General features: G+C 33.3%; 1 protein-coding gene across 1 annotated transcript in view; it reads left to right on the top strand.

Annotated features, from left to right (window-relative positions):
- The window catches only part of LOC150088973 (RILP-like protein 1), a 44,555-nt gene that overhangs the window by 9,147 nt on the left and 11,090 nt on the right, over positions 1 to 24,318 (top strand). Inside the window, exons 3-5 of the mRNA XM_090370978.1 lie at positions 13,796 to 13,917; positions 19,103 to 19,294; positions 23,555 to 23,718. Of these exons, the coding sequence (XP_090227104.1) occupies positions 13,796 to 13,917; positions 19,103 to 19,294; positions 23,555 to 23,718 (478 nt within the window). The remainder of the gene's footprint in view (positions 1 to 13,795; positions 13,918 to 19,102; positions 19,295 to 23,554; positions 23,719 to 24,318) is intronic.

The raw sequence follows: 24,318 nt of genomic DNA, 5'->3' as shown, positions 1-24,318 counted from the left end.
TTTCCAACACATCACAAAATTTCTCTGCAGTTGCAGAATCATCACTAGCAACTTCACTCCATACTTTAACGTTGTGGAAACCAGCGCGATGCTTGAACTTATTAAACCACCCATTGTAAATAGTATTAACTGTTGAAGCAGCAAGACCTAATTCCCTTGCAATAGATTACAAACTTTGTCCTGCTTTGTACTTCTTAATCATTTTCATCTTCATTTCTAAATCACTTTTGTTTCATTTCCTGGCACTTCCATCACTTGCACTTTTTGTTGGTCGCTTTCCCTTGACCATTGTAATACGTAAATAGGAATGAAGAGAAGTTTCTGAAAATTTGTTTTTTATATGATTAAAGATTTCAGTGAAGGGGAACACATTTCACCATAACACCGTAATGTAAAAACCCACAGAATTCCAGTTATCTTGATTATCGCAAATGCAATAAGATCGAGTTTACTACCCGTTTATACCCTTCACCACCAAATACGGAGAATGCGGAAAGGTCAGGGAATGACCACTGCATATCCCGGAGCAATATGGCCTTAGTTGCTAATGCTCCTAAAAACCAAATAACAATAACTACCCGTTTATAATTAGATGCACTAACAGAAAAGCCCAATAAACCCAAAAATGCAAATTGTTTTTGTTTTTTGGTCATGACCTCTAGAAACGTGCTTTAGAAAAATATCATAAAGGCATTCAAAATTGATTCTTATAATGGGAACATATGATAACGATGAAAGGGTAGTGCAATTTCCATTATAAAAATGACCTTTTAGAGAGATAAATAGCTTAGTAATATAGTGAAATTTTCAACTTCCAACTACTGTACTTGGAACGAATTACATAAAAAAAAATGTGTTATTGGGTTCACATTACGATATTTTCACGATACCTCCATTTATTCCTACTGAATGCAAAATACGTTTCCACGATTTTTTTTTAGTTTGCTCTGGCCAGCAAAAACTTATGTAAAGTCGAACTTAAGTCGAGTATTACGTAAGTCGGGGTGTTCCTGTATTCATAACAGCCATAGTTATTAAAAAAAGTTTTAAGAAACCATTGCCATAATTATAATGCTGTGTAAGAATAATTTTCAGTAATTTCTTTTCTTCTGCAAGTAATATTATAATCATTTGAAAAAGATTCTGTCCTGTATTTAGATGTTTATAATGTGGTTGGTATGTATATATATTTCAAAAGGAATTCCACCCGCCCCACAGTAACTTCTATGTGGACAAAGGTACCATAAGGATGTTATTTTCAAAACATACATTTACCAATATAGCAATAGTCTAAACAGGGTTGGTCAACCTTTTCCTGTGGTATGCCACATTATGTTGGAAGTGCACTGTGTGCACCTAGTGGTGCCACCAAATGTTTTTTCTAACTGTGTAAAGGAATTTTAGGCTAAGTGCTTGTAATAAAAAAAATTAAAACAATTTTACATTTATAAAATAAATTTAATATAGGTTAACATGTAAATGTTCATCCTTACAGAATTGATATTAGCATTAGTAGAAGGATACAATGCAAGAAAGCAAGCTTATACAATATCAGCCAAAAAAAAAACCCTTCCCATTTCACCCAGCCATATTATAAGGAGTCATAATACCCCTTCTTACCTGTGCTAAATTAACTCTGAAAGGTGGTAAATATAATTGTAAGTTCCACTCACATTGAAATCCAAGTCTTAATTTCTGACAGTAAAGAAGAATTTAAACTGTATGTTTAGTTGCATTTCTGATTTTTCAATTCACTTGTATAATTTTTTGCAACCAATTTGAAAATTGATTGGGAGGCATGTCAGTAACAAGTGGCATGTCTCTGGAGTGCCTCCATAGCCACGTGGGCAGGAGCAGCAGTGCATAGCACATGCTTCTTGATTAGACCGGGGGTTTGAGCCCTTGACCACCAAATACAGAGGATGCGGAAAGTCAGGGAATGACCACCGCATATCCCCAGAGTAATGTGGCCTTAGTTGCTAATGCTCCTAAAAACCAAATAACAAACAACAGTGTGTGAATGCATGTCTCTGTGTCCCTAAAAGTATGGCACTTATAGTATGTGTGCCGTGCATACCATAGTTTGGTCTCTCCTGCTCTTAAAGTACAGAACTTTCACCCTTATCACAATGTAAAGTTGAGTGCTATTTAAATTGAAAAAAGAAATTTAGTAGTAGTTGTCGATCTCTAACCTTAAAAATCTACACTACTACCAAAGAACTTCACTCCTTATAGCAAACATACTAGCACAGTTCTGCAGGTTATGAAACATTTAGAAATATTTGGAAAGCGAGTGTCCAGTTTATGTAAACAGTTGTGTTTATTATGTCAGCTGACATAATAAACACATCTGTCTGGATAAACCCATCCTCTATAGGTTTCAGATCAAAAGTAATGAATGTCCTTTTCTGGGAGGATTTCTGCCTGAGTGGTCCCCTGTAAAGTGAAATTGTGCTTTGTGAAATATAAATATGTATATAGAAATAAGAAGCTATAAAGTCATCATTATGACTGAACCCCTCTGGATGTTTTGGTGCAATAGGCAATAACATAAATGCCTATTTTCAAATGGAAAACCCCCAGTAGAATAACTTGCATGTGACTGTCTTGTCTGTTATTTAGCACATTTTCTCCCCCTTATATACTTGAATTAGCATAACAGTTTTCCAGTGAAGCTGTAAAGCAGTATCAGAAAAATAAAATTTATACAAAGATGAACAAATATACTTATTGCTGTAAACATACAAGTCATTATTTGCTGATTAAATCAATCTACTGGTTAAGGTTTTGTGGTTTACTTGAATGTTAAATTGGTAGAGCATATTTCCCAGTTCCTTTTCTGTAAAGCAAAGGAACCAGGAACCTTTTTTTTTTTTTTTTTTTTAATATATATCAAAATAATTAATGTGATGAATAGAAAAGCCTTTATATACCTCATGTTTGCTGCTATTGATATTGAAAAGTTAGAAATATTTTATAATTAAATTTGTTTATGGGGTGTCTGACAGATGCTATGTGAGCACATTTGAGTGTATATGATGGAAGGTTAAAAACAACAAAAAAAAAAAAAAAAAAACATTTGAGACAGTCATCGCCTCTTGGTAAAAGAGGTTCTGTGAATTTGTAACTTGAATGACTATTTTATAATTCTGTTCTTCATATAAATATTCTAAGAAAGTTCACTTTTTTAATGAAGCTGAACTTGTTAATCTGGTTACAGAGTTTTATGAATATTTTGGAAATAATGAAAAAAAAAAACATTTGTGTTAAAAAAAAAAAAATATATTACTATATTTGCTAAATCAATGATATAACTTTTTCAGACTTTAGTCAGAAAAGCCATCTTTAAGTAGCATTGTAAATAATAAGTTTATAGCTTATTTACATGGCTGTAGTTATTTTGGTTCATATTTAATCTTTTCTCCTCTACTTCAAAAATGGGAAGGGGTTAAAAGTCACAACATTTGGTTATTATGATGTGGTAGAAAATGAAAAAGACCTGGGAGTAATTGTGCAGTCAGATATGAAGTTTTCTGAGCAATGCAGACAGGCTGTCAGGGCAGGTCATGGGGTTTTGTCAATGATATATAGGAATTTTGCTAGCAGGGAAAAGGAGGTGATTGTCCCTCTGTATAAGGCAATGGTCAAGCCATGCCTTGAGTACTGCGTACAGGTCTGGAGGTCTCATTTTGGGAAGGATGTAGATTTGCTTGAGCGTATACAGAGAAGGGCAACAAGATTGGTGAGGGAAATGGAGGGATCCTCTTACCAAGAGAGGCTTAAGTTCTGCAAATTGCAGTGACCGAAGACTAGGCACCTGTGATCTGATTGAGGTGTATAAAGCCTTGAATGGGTTGAGCACGCCGAATTCTGATGGGATTCTTCCACTTGTTCAGATTACGAACCTAAGGGGGCATAAATTCAGATTAAGGAAAGACAGATGTAGAATAGATGTGCGTAAATTTGCCTTTAGCCAGCGAGTGGTTAATTGCTGGAACAAACTTTCATCTGTTGTTGTGGAAGTTGATAGGTTAAATAAATTTAAGGAGGAACTGGACAAACATTTAGAGGGAATGGTTGTGTGACCCCCCCCCCCCCCCCGGCTGATGCTGCATAAGCTCATACACTTGCTTTCTTGCATCACATGCCACTACTACTACATTTAAAACTACTTTTTTATTTTTTTAATAATTTTTTTTACCATGTCTTTATATATACTACTTTATGGCAAATAAATAGAATATAATGAAAAATTTATTTTATAGGCATAGTAATGATGTGGTCAGTAATGAATTTCTAATTTGTTCTATGGGTTAGTTTTTTTTTTTGTTTTTTTTTTGTTGTTGCTGTAATGAAAAGCTTCTTCATAGCATCTGAATTTTAGTTTTATTTATTGTTTTTATTCTTTAATTTTTCAGTGTAAGTACCTTTCTTGAACTCCTTTTAGTTTTGTTTATATTAAGAATATATATCTTTCAGTATCAGATTTGCCATTCCACTGGTAATATGAATAATGGCAAACAAGTTATATTTGAATTTTACTTTTATTATTACTTTTGTTTTTGGAAATCTTCCAAGTTTTAAATCATTGTCTATTATGTAGCTGAAAAGACATTACTGCTCTGTCATATTATTATCAGCATTTATGAAAGATGTAAACAGGGAGATTAGAAAATCCAAAACTACTACATATATGCTATGTGTGTATATATATAATGTTTTTGAGTTTTGAAAACTTTATGGATAATGACTTAAATATTTCCATGAAAACATGAGAATTATCACCATTTTTTTTCTTAAATTTTATTTTAATGATTGAGGAAATGAAATAGCTGTGATATTTATTGGATATGACAGGGCGCCTCCATAGCCAGGTGGGAAGGAGCAGCAGTGCGTAGCACACGCTTCTTGATTAGACCGGGGTTCAAGCCCGTCACCACCAAATACGGAGGATGCGGAAAGGTCAGGGAATGACCACCGCATATTCCCTGAGCAATATGGCCTTAGTTGCTAATGCTCCTAAAAACCAAACAACAACAACAACAGCAGATATGACAGTTCTGGGTGTAAGTAAGAGACATCATAATAATTAATTTTAAAAGTAATTAAACAAAATAGACTTTTGAAAAGTTTTAGAAAATCTAGTTTGCATAATTCATGAAACAAGAATAGCAGAAATATTGTTTATTATCAATAAATTAACATAAACAAGCAACAGTGTTGAAATATGAATAATATGAAATTAAATATTCAAAGCTAATAGCATATGAAAGATGCAACTTAAGCATTTTTTTTCTAAGCAAATATATTTTTTTTTATTCAAGGAGAGCTTTTATTAGTTTTCTGTAATAAAATATCAATATCTTTGAATTTATTATGCTGTTTATGAGGTTTAATATCAGGTATAGTAATGGATCAAAATTCACATTTAAGATCTTTATTGAAGGCTGTCTTCTTAGTAAGCAAAAAACATATATACATATGTTTTTTAAGATCTATACATTAATTATGAAACACTAAACTCATGATAATAACGAAATACCAAAATGATACCAATAACATAGTGCTAATGCCATAGTTTTCCAATTGTGCATTACCTGCTCATGTATAATATATATGCATTTAGTTTCATTACTGATCCAATTTTTATACCTTAAATAATTTTAGTATATCTTCTAAATTAAAACAGTAAAATCTGGCTCCTTTAAAATCAAGGACATCATAAAAAAAAAATGCAATATATTACAATCTGGAATATTAAGAAAGTTATCTGGTACTCCTATTGATGAGATCACATTTGTCTAAGAATCTATGCAAAAAAAGTGACATTTCTTTCTTTATAAGATGCTTGTGAGACTGTATCGTCCTTTAATCTGTTTTTGCAGCTAGCAGGATTTAAACTGCATAGATAATAATATGATGGTCTTAATTCTCACAGCAGAACAAACTTGTCTTAGAAACAAGTTGTCCTGGTATTACACTACTTTCAAACAAGTGGCACACTGAGAGGTTAACTGGCCATTTGTAAAAGATGAGGCTGCTGTGTGATAGTGTGTTTCAGCCCTAACTGGTCCCTTATTAGCTAGTAAATGATCTGTTGTAGAGAAGTTGTATGATATGAGCTGTCATGTAGTATAGGATATCAGAATTTTCAAAATTGTAATATAGCTTATGCTATCTGTTGAAACTAGTGTAACATTAGTGCAACTCATTACAAAGGTAAGCCTATTATGCTGTGAGAATTAATAAGGATATTGCATTATCCATGTAGTTGAAATCCTGCTTGCAAAAATAGATGAAAGGACAGAATATTTGTTATAAATGTTTACAAAATAAATAAATTCTATTTGTAGTACTTAATATTCACTAGAATACGATTCTCCAAAACTACTCCACCCCCAGGTATACCTCTCTGAAATCTGGAAAATTTTCAAATCCAGTACCTCTCAATCCCTGAGGGTGCTAGATTTTAAAGTTTACTGTAATAAGATATTAAAAATATTTAGGCTATTAAAGTTTGGCCAATAATGAAACTAAGGACAAACACATATGTGATTGAGCTTAGTTTCATTACTGGTCACACCTTGTACTGTATATGTATAATTTTAATTTGAAGTTTAAAAAAAAAGTTTAAAAAATTGAAGTTAAAAAAAATTTTGTATAAGGCCCTATCAGATTTGGTTTATTATAAATGGACTAAAGACAACTTTTTATAAGGAGAAAGATTATTACATGGATCTGTAATTAGTGAAATCATAAATTTAGAACACATAAAACAAAGGAAAACAAACAAAAAAATATATATATGTGTCATCCATTATCTAGGAAAGATGCATACTAAGGATAATATTAACAGGGGTTGATGACTTGTTGCAAATTGAGTCTTTGCTGCATGGTCAGTCACCCATGTAAATGCTAAGTTACACTCTAAGAGTATGAATACTGAGATATCAAATTACAAATTAAATTATGTTTATGAGAAAAGAAAAAGGTATGATAAAAGTGAACTAAATCAAAAGATTGAAGTATAAATTTATTATTTTCAGCAGAAAGCAGCTTTAGTCACATTTAAATCTAGTTTTATTTTTATTTTTGCTGTAGTTCTGCTGACAGTAAAGAACTGTTAATCTCGTATTTGTCAGTTATGTCACCATTTTAAATTTTAATTATATTTATAATTAATATTGTGGATGAACACTTCATAATGATCTATCCTTAAACCCAACCTTTATATTAAAATAGAAGAATACATTCAATTGTTTTCTTTTGTAAGTGTGAACTTCAACTACCTGCTTTAGCTATAAAAGAAAAAATTTCTTTGCTAATACTCATTTAAAATTTATTTTTATTTCAGATATACAGGGTGTTTCAAACATGATGGCCAGTAATTTAAAGGTGAACTGTACAGACTACAATATGCAAAAAAACCCTAGTAAACATGGGTCCTTAAGTGAATAATTTCTGAGATATTGCACATTTCTAGTTGGGATCCACCACTGACAAAGTGAACTGTACAGAGTTGTGATCCACCACTGACTTGTTTGTTTAGGTTATGCTCATTCTCTCCGTTTCCCTTCTCTCAATGCTCTGAGACGTAGCAGGCATACTAGTACTCATCAAAGGACAGTCAACATGAAAAGAGGTTACAGCAACGAAGAGTATGCAGATATGCACTTCATATATGGTAAAGCCAACAGCAGTGCACTCGAGGCTGCACGTTTGTACCAAGAAGCATTTCCCTGCCAAAGACAGCCCAACAGGCGCACATTCATCAGGGTACATTAACGCCTTAGAGAACATGGGCGCTTTGCACATGTAGTACGAGCAGGTAGGCCCAGAAGCATAACACCTGATGTTGAGGAAAGGGTATTAGAAAGAACATCCTGTAATATGTAACGTCTGTAAAATCCTGTGGTGTTGAAACCAAAAATTAAAAATGTATTATCTTATAATAAAACCACCCTTAGCAAAGGATTCACAGCTTTTTTGCTAAACTAGTGCTCCCATAGTCAGTGGTAGATCTTAACAGAAAATATGCATTATCTCGAAAACAGTTAATTTGCAGCCTGAGGTTCACTGGGACTTTTTTGCTTATTTTAGTTTGTACTTTTCACCTTTAAATTATTGACTATCATTTTTGAAACACCCTTTACAAAACTCAGTTTATTTAGAATAAAGAAATCATATGCTTTATAAATTTGTTAATGAATATATACTTTTAATTGCCTTTGTTTAAATATAATATGGGCAGTTAAAAATTATATTTTTCTCCAGAGAATTTAATAATTTAGATTATAGAAAGTTTCAAGAATTAAACTCTAAATATGCATATCTGTTTGTAAAACATGCCTGTTCTACATAATAGGAATGTAAATCAATTAAAAGAAAGTGAATTTACTATAAACTATATATTTTTTAACTCTTTTACCTAAATGAAAAAAAAAAAAAAAAATATATTTTATGGGGTATATAGGCCAGTATTAACATTACAAAATTATGCAAGTAAGCAAACATATATAGCATTAGCCAGTTACTCATTTATCCAGTTCTTTCAAATATTTGGTTGATTCCTTCTTAAATTTAGATAAGCTTCCAGTCTCAACAAAAATATTCAAAACATTCCAACGGTTAATTAGTCTTTGATTAAAGGAAAATTGTTGGACATCTATTTTCTAATTATCTATGCCTCCTTACGTAAGACACGTGATTAAATGTAAAGATGCACTCATAATTTTTACTCAGCCCTTTTAAGACCTTAAACACCTTGATCAGGTTACCCTGCAGATGCCTGATTTCTAGACACAAGTAACAGAATTTGAACACTATAAGTCTCTGTACTCTCTCCAACAGGTTTGCATATTTCCTAATATAGGGGTCTCCAAACCTCTATTGCAACACTCAAGATGAGGCCTAGCCATTGTCTTTTATAATAGATTAATTACCTCATTGTCTCTTTTGCAAAGTCTCCATATATCATTGACAGAGCTCCATGAACTTCCACAGCAGCCTATCTACACTGTTCTATACTTGACAAATTGTGGGTTTTGGTCTTGGTTTGTGAAGTCTGTGGAGTACTTCACATCCATTAGCATATAAAACAGACTTGTAATTATAGATGGTTGCTACTTGAATTATAAGACAAAATTTTAATTTCTACTCATGCTCTTAGAACTTTGTTTATGGTCCAATACAAACTAAATTTATGGTACATCTAAAGCTGTAATAGAGCCTAGTTTATTTGGATCTTTGTGAAGGTAGCATACCCTGATTATTGATATTAACCACCCTGTCCATCTTTGCATCATCAATAACTCAGACACCAAACTTGAAATATCTACATCAACATCGTTAATAAATATTAAAATCACTCGGGGACTGAAAGCTACTTCATGGACATTTATAACTACTCTTTCTCTTACCATTTAACCATCTCTTTATACATAATAGTAACTTGTTCATAATGCCACTTTGCTCAAATTTATACAATACAACAGTTATTCATGTGGAACAGTATCAAAAGCTTTACTGAAATCTAAATACAGTAGAACCTTATAAATCCAGCATCTTTAGGACACAGCACATGCTTGATTTTTGAAAGTTCCAGGTTTTTTTTTTTTTTTTTCTTCGAAAGTTATCCCTCATTGCCTAGGTATTCAGGGTTACTACTTTGTATTATATATGTATTCTATACTTGACAATCTCAGGTGAGTATAGCAATTTAATGATGATCAGAGATAAAATTTTAATTTTACTGATATGAATTCATGGAGAACTTTCAATTGCATAATAAAATAAGTATACTTTTTGTTGCTTACTAAATAATCAGAAAATATTGTTGTAAATTATCTTTGAATTATTTTTAATAGGTGATGCAGTAGCTCTGATCTCTAATCTCCATAGAATGATAGCTATCAGCATTTAAGCCAAAAAATGTGAACCCATGCTGCCAGATTGGTTCAGTAGGCAACATGCTTGTTAAAAAAAAATAAGAGTTGCAGATACAAAGCCTGCCTCTGATATAGGGTTGTCCAATATTTTTTAATATGAGGAATAGATGGTGCAATAATCATTTCAGCAGTTGAAAAATACACTGCACTACTAAGTATTGCACTCTGAATCAGTATTGAATGCAGAAGTGAAATTACAAATTCTGTCTCCCCACACATAATTTTTAACGACCATACCAAAAAATCTCCCCCTGCCATATCAGTAAACTTGACAGTATCATAGTTTTGACAGTGATTCAGTGTCATACAAAATGAATGATTTTTTTTTTTTATGTTGCAAAATGTTTTGAAGGTCTACGATCCAATTTTCCCAGATTTATCTGCTATAAGTCTCAAACTATTTTACTGAAGCTTATGGTGACTGGTGTGGCTATTTTCATTTACTGCCTTTAAAACATCAACAGACTATCCAAGAAAAATGCATGGGATGCATATAAATTATCAGGCGACACAAAGTAATCCAGTCACAAAGGAGGTTAGGCAGGCGAAGGCAGATTACATGAAATTTTTGGCAAAGGATGCTAAGAAAAACAGCAAGGATTTCTTTACTTATATAAACTCTAAAAGGAAGGGGATGAATCTGATTGGTCCACTAGATATTGATGGTTTGACTGTTGATGATTCTGTTCAGATAGCAAACAAACTGAATGAGTATTTTGCATCTACATTCACACATGAGGAGTTAAGGTTTGAAAATGCCACAAGGTTATCAAATTGTAACAGGGTGCTTAATGATTTTGTAATAACTGAGAACAAAGTGGAGGAGAAATTGTTGTCCTCCCCTTAGAGGAGAAATTGAGAAAGTTAAACATAAGAAAGGCACCTGGGGTAGATGGGATCTATCCAGTTATATTAAAGGAGGCGGCAAAGGAAGTAAGCAAACCCGTAGCCATAATTATGAGAGCATCCTTGGACTCAGGGGAGGTCCCCACGGACTGGAGATGTGCAAATGTCTCCCCAATTCACAAAGGGGGATCGAAGGGTGACACGAGTAATTACAGACCAGTTAGTTTAACTAAAAGGCAGGGTAAAATAATGGAGTCACTGGTTAAAGATGCATTGCAGGATCATCTATACAAGACAGCAGAAATAATTCAGACACAGCATGGGTTTGTTAAGGGAAAGTCTTGTCTGACAAATTTGATTGGTTATTATGATGTGGTTACAAAGGAACTGGATGCAAAAAATAATTTTGATATCATATACTTGGATTTCAGGAAAGCTTTTGACACTGTTGCACATGGAAGACTACTGTACAAATTGGAGCAGAATGGTATTAAGGGTAAGTTGCTACAATGGATAAAAGGATGGTTGATTGGGAGAAGACAGAGGGTGGTAATCAATGGGTGCTGCTCTTCGTGGACTAATGTTATTAGTGGAGTCCCACAGGGTTCGGTGTTGGGTCCACTGTTGTTTTGTATATTTATCAATGATATTGATGAAGGTATATCAGGCTTAGTATCGAAGTTTGCAGATGATACAAAGGTTGGCAGGGTTGTTAATGACAGTAATGGCAGTGTGTTACTGCAACAGGATCTAGAACATTTGGGCAGATGGGCTGAGAAGTAGCAACTGAAGTTTAACATTGACAAATGCAAAGTACTGTATATGGGTAGAAGTAACCCCAGAGAAACGTACCAACTGTGTGGTACTACACTTAAGGAGGTAGAAAATGAAAAAGACCTGGGAGTAATTGTGCAGGCAGATATGAAGTTTTCTGAGCACTGTAGACAGGCTGCCAGGGCAGGTCATGGGGTGTTGTCAATGATATACTGGAATTTTGTTAGCAGGGAAAAGGAGGTGATTGTTCCTCTGTATAAGGCAATGGTCAGGCCATGCCTTGAGTACTGCGTGCAGGTCTGGAGGCCTCATTTTAGGAAGGATGTAGATTTGCTTGAGCATGTACAGAGAAGAGCAACAAGATTGGTGAGGGGAATGAAGGGATCCTCTTCCCAGGAGAGGCTTAAATTCTGCAAATTGCAGCAGCTGGAGACTAGGCACCTGCACTGTGATCTGATTGAGGTGTATAAGGCCTTGAATGGGTTGAGCATGCTGAATTCTGAAGGGATCCACTTGTTCAGATTACAAACCTAAGGGGGCATAAATTGAAATTGAGAAAGGACAGATGTAGAATAGATGTGCAGAAATTTGCCTTTAGCCAGCGGGTTATTAATTGCTGGAACAAACTTCCATCTGTCGTTGTGGAAGTTGATAGGTTAAATAAATTTAAGGAGAAACTGGACAAATATTTAGAGGGGTTTGTTTTGTAATTTTTTTTTTTTTTTTTTTTTTTTTTTGGCTGATGCTGCATAAGCTCATATGCTTGCTTTCTTGCATCACATGCCACTACTACTGCTACTACTTCAGCTGTTTGAATAAAATTATCTCTGGCTACACTGATTATCATCAGCTTGTCCTCAGCTGATGGAGTTGTTAGGATTCCACCAGTGCCACTTGACCCACAACACTATGTCCACTATGATTGTCTTCAGCTTTTAAAAAAAAAATCAACTTTAATTGCTCTCCAAGAACTCTTAGACACTTTCCATCATTTGTAATGGACAAATTTCATACAAATCATTTAGCTTCTCAGTACTTTAACAGAGTGAATCTTTGTTTGACCATCTTTTCATCAAACAGAAAACTTAAAAAAGATTCTTACTTCCATTTCTGGAAATCTTTATATAGTTAATCTGATATTTTCATTACTCTGATTGTATTATTATCAGACTTTGTTCTTTTTAAGTATTATTTTCCTTTTACAGTTCTGAATCGTATGTTATTATTTAATTTTTTTTTATTAATGCAATCAGATTAGTAAAAACACGGAGATACAAGGCTCAATAATATCTATGTTGTAACAATATTTTTAAAAGAGTAAGATTACTCCCATCTTTTGCGTAGAATGCTTCCAGTCAATACTTTCCAAATGTAAATGGATAAAATGATTTTAATGAATTCTTTCACTCATAGAGACATGACCGATCTGACGCACAACAGAATCGAGAGCCCCAACCCAACCCCGAAACACATCAAACCAACTCGAGAAAACCATGAGTGTGGGCGTCTCCGTAGCCAGGTGGGAAGGAGCAGCAGTGCGTAGCACGCTTCTTGATTAGACCGGGGTTCAAGCCCATCACCATCAAATACAGAGGATGCGGAAAGGTCAAGCGAATGACCACCGCATATTCCCAGAGCAATGTGGCCTTAGTTGCTAATGCTCCTAAAAACCAAATAACAAACAAACAAACCATGAGTGTGAGATGACATTGTGTCGGAATAATTAAAATAATTAACAATGGAAAACCGTTTATGAGAATAAATAATTAAAATCAAGACTATAAAATTTGGATAAACACATTGGACATACAAATTAAACAAAATTTCACTTTTTTCCTCCCTTGGGAGGAAAATACAGTAAATTTCGCAGTCAGGGCAGCCAGGGGCATGAACACCCCAGTCTACTCAAAGAGCATGTGCTATTGTTGGTAGCACATGCTCTTTGATATATATATATATATATATATATATAATTTATTATTATATATATTTATTATTATTATTTTTTTTTCTATGTAACTGTTATTTCAAACTTAATAAGAGAGTGGACTTTGACGGTTTACTTTTCAGCATAAAGATTATGGCCTAAAAAAAGCGGATAATCTATCAAGATCTTAATTTGATGATTTTAGTGGGCCTTAAAAGGAATAATTTTAAACATATTTATATTTCACTTAAAGTGTATTATTGTTGAAAGATTTTGCCATAAACTTGACATTTTTTATCAGACTATTACCAAGAAGCTGATGATGAGATGATGAGTCATTTGACTGAAACTTTAACGAAACAGAGTTATGAATTGCAGGCCAAAGATAAGAAAATTCGAGAGACATCTCATGATATTGAACACGTAAGTATTACCATGATTTTATGCCAAAATAAACTTTTTTCAGTAATTTGCCATACAAGTATCTGTAGTGATTATCTCTTACCATGCCTTGCAGTGTTAATGTAATGTTGTAAAAGACTATATATAGATCATTTTACTTAAAAACCAATACATATACTTCATATACTGTTAGAATCCAAAATCAACTGAAATGGAATTATTCTTAAACATTTTATACATTTTTATTTATATATTTTATATTATTTATTTTATATATATATATATATATATGTATATATATATATATATATAGTTAATAATGGTAAGAGTTTTTTAAAGGTAAAATATGATATACTAGCTTATCAGGTAAACCATAAACCATGGCGGGTACCCAACGTGACCTGAAAAAAATCAATCTATGCCATGACATAAGCAATAAATTATAAACATATATAAAAATACCATTAAAATGTTAGTTATGGCAATAAGATACATTGCAAGGGACTTTTTCGAGGGCTAACCCTTACAATGTATCAACCATAATTAACGAGCTATCCGTTTCTGTAGTCATCGTCCAGCATAACTATGTCCTAATATACGTAAAATAGTATTAAGTTAGAGCCAAATGTATAAATTTTGTAGTAGTTAGAGCCAAAAGTATAAAATTTGTAGTAAGTTAGAGCCAAATGGTAGTAATAAAATTTGTTAATTAATCCCAAATTTAGCAGTAAACTGGCAAGATGACTGTTAGCCCGACGGATAGCCAAAATATTAAATTAAATTAAAATTATAGAAAGAGCTACAATTATTGTTAGGCATATGTGCGTAAATGGGGATTACAAAGGGGATTACCTGAGTTGTGACTCGTCTACCAGGAATTTTCCTACATAGCTACACATATACATCCGTTAACACTTCTTAGTATTAAATACAGTCTGTAATGTTGGCCTCTCAGACAGCCTTTTTCCCTGTTTGGGTCTTCTGACGTTTACTGGAGAATTTTATATGTATGCGCACATCTTATATTTATACGATCATGAGTTTCTACACAAATAAGAATAACATAATGCTACGTCGGTCGTGTAGAATAAACTGTACCGCGGATATCACTGGGGCTCTGGGTGATCCGACAAGTTCTTCTACTAGCCATTCAGCATCTAATGCTGCTGTCCAATTGAATCTATTCAGTGCCAATGCTGAGGCTCCTACTAACATAGCATGCTATCCTAATGATCTTACCGAGATAGCAAATAATAATGTGGCGCTTACCGATATTGCCTGCGATGCTCCTGATACTACAGACGTAGTAACTTGCAATAAACATAATAGCAGCTATCTAAAATTTAATAGTTGTAACAATACACTTTGTCAGACCTGTCCTAACATGAGCAAGTATCATATTACTAATAACCTCGACGCTCCAGTTTTTTGCCATGCCAGTGGGATGGTGTACCTCATTAATTGCAACTTATGTGAAGCTAAATACATAGGACAAACTGGAGGGGAGCTACACATTAGAATTAACGTGCATAGATCCCACATTAAAAACTTCGTTAATATTAAAGACATCGAACTACAGCACTTTCAACTACACAGCTTTAGCAATACTTCTATTACTATATTAGCTATAGAAAGTAACCACAATACCAGGCTAGAATCCGAAAATATCAATATATTAAAATATAAAACACTGTATCCTTATGGTCTTAATAATAAATTTAATGGAAATTGCTACACTAGCAATACTATGAACGATACTTGTATATATAGCCTGTTTCAAATAGTGAAAAGACCCAAATCTAACAGAATAACCAAAACATACAATAAAAAAGCCCGCACACCAAATATAACTGACGATTTTAATGACATGTTAATGTATTGGGACAAACCAATTATACATGTCAAACAGATTCATGATTTTATATTCGGGTTGAAACATAGTAAAATCCGAGCCCTTGACACCATCAACTCTAACTATAGACATAATAACTTACACCTTAACCTCCTGATTAAAGACATAATTAAATTTATTTTTAGTAATAAAAAAACTAAGGTTACATATGAATATATAAACATTAAATTCAGCCACGCATTATTCGATTATGTCTGCCTAGATAAAATCATTAACGTATATATAAGTGATTTACCTATTACCAATGCACTGTTACGTACCAGATTCAGCTATAATAAACCGTTTGGACTTTTGGTCTGTAACTATAAAAAAGCAGCTACTAACCTCGTCAATAGTGATATTGAGGCGGATTGCTATTGCCATTTACCGCAATATCAGACATATGTGGACGCACACCATAAACACATTATCACAGGCGATTTGAGCATTATAGACTATCCTGAGCTACGTGAGATTCTATCATTTGGTTTTAAATTTCGACCAAATACCGATATTAATACCTATGCCATCATTAAACAACTACATTCAGATATAATGAAGTTCTGCCTAAAGTTATCCTACAAATATAACATATCCTTGGAAGCCTTCCACAAGTGGCTTACACTCACCTTTCAGGCCATCAAGAAACAGATAAAGTCCGCAAGCAAGAAACTACCACCTACTAAGATTTTTAATATAGATGCAATTAAGCGTAAGCTTAAACTGATACAAAATAAGTTTATAATTACTACTATTGATAAAGCCTCTAATAACTACAGCATCATATGTAAAAAATTTTACACTACAGCATTACTAAATGAACTTAACAACAGTAGCACATACAAAATAGTAACGGATAAACGTAACGCTATTACTAAGAAAATACGTGCTTGGCATAAAAAATTAAAACTTACCAACCATACAACTACATACCCATACATATACTGTATACCTAAGTTTCATAAAAATCCGACAGGTTTTAGATTTATAACTTCATGTAGGGGTAGCTACGCTAAGATTCCGCATCGCAAACTAGTTAATTTACTTCAAATTATTTTTGATAGCATAGGTCATTCAAATATTATTCTCAGTAATAGACGGGTATTGAATTACATCAATAGCAACACAGGCATCAATATGATAGAACATATCAATACGTTCGACTTTAATAACTTGTTTACTAGCATCCCACATAACAGCCTAAAAACTGTGTTCGGCCATTATTATGATAAATACAAAAATATCTTACCCTGTGAGAAACACTACTGGGATGACCTTTTCAACCTTTGCATCTTCAATAACTATATATTTAATGGCAGTAATCTTTATAGGCAACATATAGGGATACCGATGGGCGCATGTAGCTCATGCATTGTGGCAAATTTATACCTACACCACTTCGAATATAATTTTAAACAAAATATGGTTCTATACAGATATATTGACGATTTGATAGTTTTTAATATGCCTGACTTCCATATGGAAGCAATCAAATATTATCCGCCTGAATTAACATTAGAACGCACCAACACTAATAATTCCAAATCTGCTACCTTCCTTGACTTGGATATAAGGATAGATAACAATACTGTACACACTAAACTGTATGATAAACCCAAATATTTTCATTTTAATACTATTGACCTCACTAACTGGAACTCGAATATCTCAAAAAGGATACATCGCAATACCCTAATCGCGCAAAGCATCAGAAGAATACACATATGTAACCAGACAGATTATATTATAGATACACTCATTGAATTCAGATCCAAGCTTTTAGAAAATTACTTCCCACACCACATAATTACAAGATATATGTATAGAGCTATATTGATAGCAAACAACAAGGGGAATTATAACCTTAACGCACAGAGTATTATAGATAAAGTCCTAAACAGGCGCTAATATAACATAGCCTTTGTAAAATTTTCGTAGGTGTTTCTTTGGCTTAGATAAATTTCGTTGGATATGTAATTATGTAAATAGTAGGCACTGCCCATGGAGTAAGTTACATATAGCTTACTCGCATTAAAAACTTGTACCTATATTTGCTCCATGGGTAGGAACTTATTCTGTAAACTTCTATTATTACTTCGAGAGATACTTATTTGACGGCTTTTCTATGTGTAATACTATACAGTATATTAGATAACAGCAGAGGGCGCTGTATGTAATTATACTTATTTTATCACTTAACTTAACTATTACATTTCCAAGGGGGGGGCTGCGATCGGTAGTTATATATGATACACGCGCCAATACATGTGGTTTTCTAGTACCTTGGCCATACGGTGGTAAGCATTCTAATTTTAATCTTAAATCATTCTAACCAGGATACCTTACTATAAGGTTACATCCTATGTTAATTATTTTGCTTTTTCTTTGCTGTTTAACTTTCACTTTCTTATCCCTATTTTTTCATACCTCATGAACTATTAGAGTATTCGAGGGGGATTGAGGTACTATATCTATTCTTATACCTTTTTCCGTTCGCCTTTGTTAGCTATAGCTCACACTGTTATTATTTTTATTATTTTTGATTAGACTACTGTGGCAGCATTTACTATCAATTACGCACATATGCCTAACAATAATTGTAGCTCTTTCTATAATTTTAATTTAATTTAATATTTTGGCTATCCGTCGGGCTAACAGTCATCTTGCCAGTTTACTGCTAAATTTGGGATTAATTAACAAATTTTATTACTACCATTTGGCTCTAACTTACTACAAATTTTATACTTTTGGCTCTAACTACTACAAAATTTATACATTTGGCTCTAACTTAATACTATTTTACGTATATTAGGACATAGTTATGCTGGACGATGACTACAGAAACGGATAGCTCGTTAATTATGGTTGATACATTGTAAGGGTTAGCCCTCGAAAAAGTCCCTTGCAATGTATCTTATTGCCATAACTAACATTTTAATGGTATTTTTATATATGTTTATAATTTATTGCTTATGTCATGGCATAGATTGATTTTTTCCAGGTCATGTTGGGTACCCGCCATGGTTTATGGTTTACCTGATAAGCTAGTATATCATATTTTACCTTTAAAAAACTCTTACCATTATTAACTTAACTCATATTCATACAGACCGATGTAATGTTTAATCGTCCTAGATGGCATTAATTGGTTATGTTACTACTTAATATTTATTATAATATTTATATTTATTATAACATTTAATATTTGCTTTGTTATACTTGGAAATATATATATATATATATATATATATATATATATATATATATATATATATTTTCAGTTTTAATAAAAAGAAAAATTATTTCATTTTTCAGCTACAAGAACAAATTGATAGACTGACACATGTAAATCAAGCGCTACATCACCACATTCAGGAAACAAAGACACGAGTAAGGCAGTTATTAGAAGAGAAAGCTAAATTCCAAGAACAAATTCATGAACAACAAGTAGAATTATGCTATTTACAAAACTTTAAAAAAGAAGCAAAAGAAAAGGATTCAGATGAGGTGAGAAATAATTGGATTATATAGTAGTAAAAAGATATTAGCTGTATTTTGGTACCAAATTAAGATCAATCAGAAAATTCATCCTAATTCATTTTGGTTAGGTATATGCAACTTTTGGTCTTAGCACACAGAAACTTTATCTACCTTTATCTGCGAACACTGTGAAGTTTGCTTAAGCAGCAAAAAGTCTTTATATATATAGTAATGCAACCTTGCTGAGGTCATATGAAGTTTTTATAGCTTCTGTTATTTTTAGGCACATTTGCACTTACAGTAGAGCATAAAAAATCTGAATGTTAATAATCCGAACGAGTCAGCATTTATTTTTTTTTATGCTGGTGTCATAAAATAATTACAGTAAGCACCTGTTATTGTGCTGACTTTTGTGAATTGAGTTTTGATTCTATTAAAAGGCAATTCTAATAAACAAAAATCTGAGGAATATTATCCACAGGCTATAAAAATGAAGATGTAAAGCACAATTTTATACTTTTATTACCTTACCAATTAACAAAATTAAATGATACGGGAAAATTGACAAACAAACTGGATGCTGAATTGATAAACGATTAATAAACTGAATGTTGTCCAACTCTTCTACTCTTGCTGAAAAGAGAGAGATCTGGCAGCAAAGAAAGAATAGTTCGAAAATGGTGCAGCAAAAAATAAGTAATTATTTTCATTAAAGGCCTATACATATATGTTATTGTGGTTGAAAGTTCCATTTCTTTTGTTACTATGAATAAAAATACGTAAGTACAACTTAGTGTTTTTATTTCTAAACTTTTTTTTTAGTCTCCAGAACAGTAATTTTGATAAGTTTCTTTTTTGATCAGGGGTAGTTTGGAAGTCCAAATTATCCATGGTCCCAATTAGTTTGGATTATCGACCCTCTATTGTATATACATAAGTGCCCCTTGTCCTCACCATGGCCTTCTATCTGCCCACATTTAACAACTCAATTCCTAGTGGACGGATTTTCATGAAATTTTATATTTGGGCCTTTTAAAAATATTTGTTGAGCCATTCCAAATTTTATTAAAATCAGACAAATAGATATCTGGCAGTTGTTACTTTTTTCCATACAGTTTGTATGAAAAAAAAACAAATTCATAGGTTAAATGTATTTTTAATGTAGTTTGTTGTTGTTGTTGTTTGTTATTTGATTTTTAGGAGCATTAGCAACTAAGGCCATATTGCTCCCCGATATGCGGTGGTCATTCCGTGACCTTTCCGCATCCTCCGTATTTGGTGGTGACGGGCTCGAATCCCGGTCTAATCAAGAAGCGTGTGCTACGCACTGCTGCTCCTTCCCACCTGGCTACGGAGGTGCCTTTTAATGCAGTACTGTTAGCTCCAGACAGTCAATGCATGTGTTATTATATAAGACTGGAGAATGTGTGGTATCACTTGTAAAGAGATACGTGTATATAGAGAAAAGAGAATTAAAAAAAAAAGAGTATATGAGATTTGATAAGTTTCTTTTTTGATCAGGGGTAGTTTGGAAGTCCAAATTACCCCTGGTCCCAATTAGTTTGGATTGATATTATATATATATATCATATATATTTATATATGATAAATATTATACAGTGTAATTACAAACTAATTGGCTAAATTAGAAATGTAAAACTATAGAGTTTCATTGAATTTTCTATAAACTATAATCTTAGTAATTAATTACTAAGATTATAACTATAGGAGACAACTATATTTACTTTTCACTTTTATTAATAAAAAAAAATTCAATTAATTTAAGAAAAAAATTTGAATGTGCTAAAAATGGTAACAAATTGCATCATTAAATAACTTGTCTGGTTTTGGGTCCTTTTCATTCTCTATCACCCTGAGTATAGTACCACACAGTTGATACATTACTCTGGGGTTACTGCTACCCATATGCAGTACTTTACTTTTGTCAATGTTAAACTTCAGTTGCCACCTCTCAGCACATCTGCTCAACTTTTCTAGATCCTGTTGCAGTAGTGTATTAACAACCCTGCCAACCTCTGTATCATCTGCATACTTAGATATTAAGCCTGGTATACCTTCATCAATATTATTATTTATTATTATTATTACTAGCCATATAGTTCAAGGAAGGCTTATGCTGCACTAGCTAAAAGAAATTTCCAAGTTAACCTGAGAGAGAGAGAGAGAGAGAGAGAGAGAGAGAGAGAGAGAGAGAGAGAGAGAGAGAGAGAGAGAGGGGAATCACCAAGAAAGAGAAGAATGAGGATATCCAACTCAAGACCCTGGGTGTGCCTAGCTCATACTCACCAGATGAGAGCCCCTGAGGGGAAATATCATTAATAAATACAGAAAACAACAATGGACCAAACTCTGAACCCTGGGGGACTCCACTAATAACATTAGTGCACAAAGAGCAGTGTCCATTGATTACCACTCTGTCTTTTTCCACTCAACCATCCCTTTATTAGCAGCAACTTGCCCTTAATGCCACACTGCTCCAATTTGTATAGCAGTCTTCCATGTGCAACAGTATCAAAAGCCTTCCTAAGATCCAAGTATGTAGTATCAAAATTATTCTTTGCATCCAGTTCCTTTGTGACCACATCATAGTATCCAATCAAATTGGTCAGACAAGACTTTCCCCTTAACAAATGCATTCTGTGGCCAAACTATAACTGAAGTCTTGTCTAGATGATCCTGCAGTACTTCTTTAACCAGTGCCTCCATTAATTTTCCCGGAACAGAAGTTAAACTAACAGATCTATAAATTACTTGTGTTGCCCTTTGATCCTCCTATGTGAATTGGGGTCACATTTGCATATCTCCAGTCCATGGGTACCTCCCCTGAGTCCAAGGAAGCTCTCATAATTATGGCTTAGGGTTTGCGTACTGCCTTTGCTGCCTCCTTTAATGTAATTGGATAAATCCCATCCACCCTAGGTGTCTTCCTTATGTTTATCTTCAACAATTTCTCGTCCACTTTGCTCTGAGATATTACAAAATCATTTAGCTCACTGCCAGAGATTAATACTCCTCTGGCATTCCTCTCCCTGAATATCTCCTCATGTGTAAATATGGATGCAAAATACTCATTCAGTTTGTTAGCTACCTGAGCAGGATCATCAACAGTTGAACCATTGATATCAAGTGGACCAATCTGATTCATTCCCCTTCCATCAAGGGTTTACATAAGAACTCCGCTGTTTTTCTTTGCATTCTTTGCCAAAAATTTCTCGTAATCTGCCTTTTCCTGCTTAAGAAATAAAGTCCTTTGTGACTTGATTACAGACCAGCTTGTATCTACCATAGGCTTCACTGTCACCTGTTAATTTATATGCATTTTTCTTCTCTGCCACGTGTTATTAGTTCATCTGACATCCATTTAGGCCTAAACCTTAACAATATTTCTTAGTTGGTATGAAAACTCTAGTAGCTTCCAAGATTAATTGTTTGAATGCTTCCCATTTAGAATTTGCTGTTGGTAACATTATCAGTTGGTTCCACTGTATAGAATTTAAAAACTGTCTCAGCCACCGTAGTCACCTTTACAAAAGCAAAAATCCTTCCCTTTACCCCTGATGGTAGTTACCTCTTTGAGTAAATCCTACATCAGCACACTGTGATCACTGCCACCTAGTGGTTCCTTTATCTGCAGATTCTTAATGCATGAAGAATCACTATATAACCAGATCAACAATATTACTCCCTCTAGTTGCCTCCCGAACATGCTGCTGTAGAAAAGAATCATCCAATAAATCCACAGAAGCCTTGCTAGTGTGCGAGTGGAACCACAGAAGAATATGTGGGATTATAAGGCTTTTACTTGTTAAGACCTGCAGTGCCAGGTTTGAGACATCTGGAGTAGCATCAGACTCTGCTCAATGCAGGGCATACAGTAACATACAGTCCCACCCAGAGGTCACTGAAGAAGCTGTTACAATGCATCCAACTACAAATGAAATTGAGCCATCCAGTAGAGAAGTCAGCTCAGATGAAGAAGAGTTGAAAGAACAGCATCATATGAGGACAATCTGTCAATAAGTTTCTGTTGCTGAGAAATATTAATTCCTGTCATTTAGTATTTGATAAGTGAAGTACATATTTCAGAAGTGTATATTTGGAATATTAGCCATAGTTAAATTAATGACTGCATATTTCACTGATATAATTTTAGCATTTCATTATTTATTCTAGTATACATAGTTTATTTTTGATCTGAGTAATATTCTGTGAATTGGAATTGTCTACTTTTGTATGTGATTACATATATTTATATTGCCTTTTTAGAATATCCCTTCATCTTTACCTGAGAAACCGTCGAATTCCTCAAGTATAAGTAGTGAAGATGCCTTACCTTTTTCAAAAGGTAGTTATGAAAGAAAAAGCATGAAATCAAAAATTAAAGAACTAGAGGATGAATTAGCACTTCATAGACACCCACCAGATATTGGGTATGTAATTTTTATTGTAAAAAGTTAGTGTTAGTAAAGTTAACGTTACAAAATACAGTAAAGCATCGAGTTTAGCATTCAGAAATCTATAGTTTTTGAGAATTTTATAATTAATAGTGTGGCATTTAGGCTATAAAGATTCAACTATAAAAAAATGTAACTAATGTGCTAACTAACTAATGTAACTTGTACTAACAATGTACAAGTTAATGCTAATGCATTAACTTGTACATTGAAGCAAATAATTCACAAGTTGCCTATACCTGTATAGAAAAGTATATTGCTACTCATTTGCATGCCTTTTTATGTGAACTTTGTTTTGCTTCAACTTGCTTGGAATAGAAATGACTCCACTACACTAACTTCTGTGGTTAAATTTTTTGTAGCTTGTGGACTTATAGCCCTAATTTCATATCATTTTGAGACTTCATACCTTTTGGCATCTTTCTCTCTCTGTTGCTTTGGCTATTCCTATAGATTATAATTTAAATTAACCAATAATACAATGATATATGATCATGTATCAGTTAATTTAGTATCATATGTTATAATCCCATGTGAAACTGTTAAAATTTTTAGGAACAGCATTTTTCTTTGTGA

The sequence above is a fragment of the Mastigoproctus giganteus genome, chromosome 3 (assembly GCF_048544385.1).
Source record: "Mastigoproctus giganteus isolate SK-2022 chromosome 3, ASM4854438v1, whole genome shotgun sequence".
NCBI lineage: Eukaryota > Metazoa > Arthropoda > Arachnida > Uropygi > Thelyphonidae > Mastigoproctus > Mastigoproctus giganteus.
The sequence above is the reverse complement of the archived record's forward strand: the minus strand, read 5'-3'. Positions and strand labels throughout refer to the sequence as shown.